Source organism: Amphimedon queenslandica, unplaced genomic scaffold, assembly GCF_000090795.2.
Source record: "Amphimedon queenslandica unplaced genomic scaffold, v1.1 AMPQUscaffold_12380, whole genome shotgun sequence".
NCBI classification, from domain to species: domain Eukaryota; kingdom Metazoa; phylum Porifera; class Demospongiae; order Haplosclerida; family Niphatidae; genus Amphimedon; species Amphimedon queenslandica.
Window position 1 is genome coordinate 7436 of NW_003547383.1, and position 3799 is coordinate 11234.

General features: G+C 35.9%; 1 protein-coding gene across 1 annotated transcript in view; it reads left to right on the forward strand.

Annotated features, from left to right (window-relative positions):
• The first annotated feature begins 6 nt into the window (after positions 1-6).
• Positions 7-3799, forward strand: part of LOC109587930 (uncharacterized) — a 6341-nt gene continuing 2548 nt past the window's right edge. Inside the window, exon 1 of the mRNA XM_020004139.1 lies at positions 7-652. Coding sequence (XP_019859698.1) covers positions 71-652 — 582 coding nt within the window. The 5' untranslated portion in view covers positions 7-70. The remainder of the gene's footprint in view (positions 653-3799) is intronic.

Sequence of the window (3799 nt, forward strand, 5' to 3'; positions counted from 1 at the left end):
ATTGCTGTGTCTGTTACCAGCAGTAGATGTGGCTAAGTTAGAGGGTACTCCAGTTACTATTGGTATATCAATGGATGAGATATGGGAGTACATATTTAATGAGAGACTACCACTGCACGATAAGAAAAAGATAGAGAGACAGTATATTGGGGATATGGATACAGTAGAGGAGCTAATGGAAAAAGGAATGAAATCTGTCACTTGGAAAGATGCTTATTTTAATGCTGTATTCTTCTTCTCTCAAGCAACTACCATGTCAGAGTATGAAGATGAAGATTGTGGATGTGTGTATCGTCATTTCGTACCAGACCTTTATTATGGCATGGGTACATTTAATAGTGATCCAGCTAATACCGATATCTACCAATGCTTCAATACAGACTCCACTTACAGTATTCATCGTGTAGCTCGTTGTGCACATAGATGTCCTCGTCTCACTCCAGACAGGTATACACATATGTATCCAAGTCCTGCTGATGCTCCAAGACGTGATTGCGAATTTTACATGTCACTATGGGATGCTGTCATGGTAATGGCTGATTGCAATGTTTCCTTAAAGCATCTCTATATAACGCATTATCATTTCAAAGACGTCAATTTGGAGAGCACACATTTCCTTGATCATTTTATAAAGTTGCTGACGACAGTTGAGGCAATCACGATCCATAGCTGCAGTGAAATGATGCATCAATCTATAAAAAAGGTATTGATATCATATTTATACAGAGTAAGTGTTCTATCAAATTCATATCGCTAGATGAACCAGAGTTTAGCATTGCATTCCCATACCTATTAGATCCATCACAACATAGCTTGAAGCAGCTTGAGCTGGATATTGAATTCAATGATCATAATACTTATAACTTTGATAAAGTTGACTTATCTCCACATGATGCTTTTCCTACTAACCAACAACCACATAATCCTTTCCCATTAACAAATGTCCCTCTGTTTCAAAGTTCATTTCATCGAGTTCAAAAGTCTCTCCCTATATTTCTAAACGAGTCTATATCTCATTCGATAATTGAGATACTGCAACATCATCAGGAGCTTAGAAAGCTATCTTTTTCCATGCAATATAATAATGCTGTGTTACAAGACAGTCAACTTACCCAATGTATTGCTGATTTGCTTCTCAGACCCGACTTTAAAGAATTAGCTTTTGAAACGCACCAAATTGCACTCCCAGTTTCTTTTAATATTCTTCTCCAACTGTTTCGTAATTTTTTTTCTTCACCCAACCCAGTTACCTTGAGCTTACGCCTTGAGTGTCCTGATTTCCCACCACTCACTGATCCACTCATCGTCAATCATGAGCAAGAATCTAACAAGTCATTGGAACTAACCAATTGTACTCTCTCTCCTCATTTCTCCTCTCTCCTTCCTCGTAATTTAGTTCTTAATTCTCTAAAAATGTTGTATTTTGAATCGGATATTCTCTCTTCACTTGCAAGTCTGGAATCTATTAAAGTTAAAAGTTTTTCATTAGAACATGGAAATTTCACCAAAGAAACTTTATCTGCTATATCTTCATTGTTTCGTATTGTCAGTGCTCAGGAATGGAATATCATTATGAATGTATTTGATGATGTCATTGACTTGTTCACTAGCCTCATATCTGAAAAAATTCATCTCTTACGTCATTTTGGTTTAATGAATTGGGACATTTCTACTCTAAGTTTTTTCTCTATGATTCAGAGTATCTTCTCCTCTCTCTCACCAGCTGATGTCCCTCACTTTGAACTTACTTTTAATTATCGTTTACTCAATGATGAAATTGTTAAAGCTATATATGACTTATGGGAGAAGCATTGTAAAGCAGTTAAAGTTAAAAAAATCAATGTACTGGATAGAAGAAAGTTTGGTAAGCCATCATATATGAGTGTTCTTTTAGAAATGGCTATTGAAGTGTATGCAGAAAGTCGTTATTAGTGTGGTAACATTTATCATTTAACATTCACACACATGTACATGTACTCTAACATCAAGACTAATATTATCAAAGGTATAGATACTCTTGATATTTTGTCCTCTTGCTAACATGTACATTTATTATTGTCATTGTACAATTGTTATTTGATAATAATTGTTACTATTAGGTTGCTAGAAGTTATTGTTATTGTGTTTCTCTTATTGGCCATTCTTTTTTCATTATGACCTCACATGCCATAATTTTTGTTTCTTCATTTTTTTCCACATTCCTAATTCCTTATTTTCTCATTTTTGTAAAAGTATTATGTGAACCAAACATTGCTGCAAATTCTCACACTGAGATACACATGCTGTCAATAAATCCACTGTTCTCTCTTACTCAGGGGCATTGGAGGGGGGGCAGCTGCCCCACTTTTATTGACATCGGGGCTTTGCCCCCACTTTTACTTTGAAAATTACTCCATTTCAGCTCAAACCATGTATGCCAATAAGCACCTCATAATAATAATGCACCAAGTCATTCAAGTCAATTTTAATTTCATTGTCAACTGTGTGCCTGCCCCCCCCCCCCACTTTTCAATAGCTTCCTACACCTATATTACTATGTAAGTGAAAGGAGGTTGGGATAGAGCTATTAAATAGATCTATACCCTTGTATTATAAATCACTATCTATATATATGTATGTATATATATATACACACACACACCTATCATTAATAAGATTCATAGATGAGATTTATCATATATAAAACGCCAATATGGGTTGACACACCCTCCACCTCAGGTACTTTGAATTGATATCACTTTTGGGCCTTTGGCCCTTGGGTGATATCAATTCAAAGTATCCTCGGTCTCAAGATATCAACTCCCATATTGTTGTGTTATATATAACACATATATAATAGTATATAATCTAGGAGCTTAAGAAGATGATCTTATTATACATGCTTCAGCATAACGTAATAACAATAAATTAATTAAATTAAAACTGTTGAGTGGTGAATCATGTTATTATTTAATAATATGACAAGGGGTTTGCAATGGGCTTGTAGTCTCATAGAACCTCCTTGGTAATCAGGAAAATCCAAAAAATTTGGAAGAATTTTTAAATCCAGGATTATAAGTTTTATAACCATAAATAATTTTATAATCCAATACACTCAACAGTTGTAATCTAATTATGGTCAGATGAGTGGGCGACTGGGCGTGCTCATTGCAACCATGATCCTACTCAATCAAATGATGGCAGATGACAATCTTGAGGAAAGGCCCGAGGCCCCTGACTCAGAATCAGATATTGAAGAAGAAGAAGACTCCCCTCGTTCAGAGCACGGTGATACTACAGATGCTGAGAATGAGATTATATATTACTGGGAAAGACTCAGGCGTGGAGTGATTTCTCACCCAGCGTCTCTTCAGTTACAGTGTCTATTGTATATCATAGGACACATCAAGTTTGACTGAGCCTCCTTATACTAATAAGCCTAAGTATCTTCCTGTTAGTTGTTTGGGATTGCTTCCTCGTTCTATTCGTATTCGATTGCTGTGTCTGTTACCAGCAGTAGATGTGGCTAAGTTAGAGGGTACTCCAGTTACTATTGGTATATCAATGGATGAGATATGGGAGTACATATTTAATGAGAGGCTACCACTGCACGATAAGAAAAAGGTAGAGAGAGAGTGTATTGGGGATATTGATACAGTAGAGGAGCTAATGAAGAAAGGAATGGAATCTGTCTCTTGGAAAAATGCTTATTTTAATGCTGTATTCTTCTTCTCTCAAGTGACTACGGAATACGAAGATAACGATTGTGAATGCGTGTATCGTCATTTTGTACCAGACCTTTATTATGGTATGGGTACAT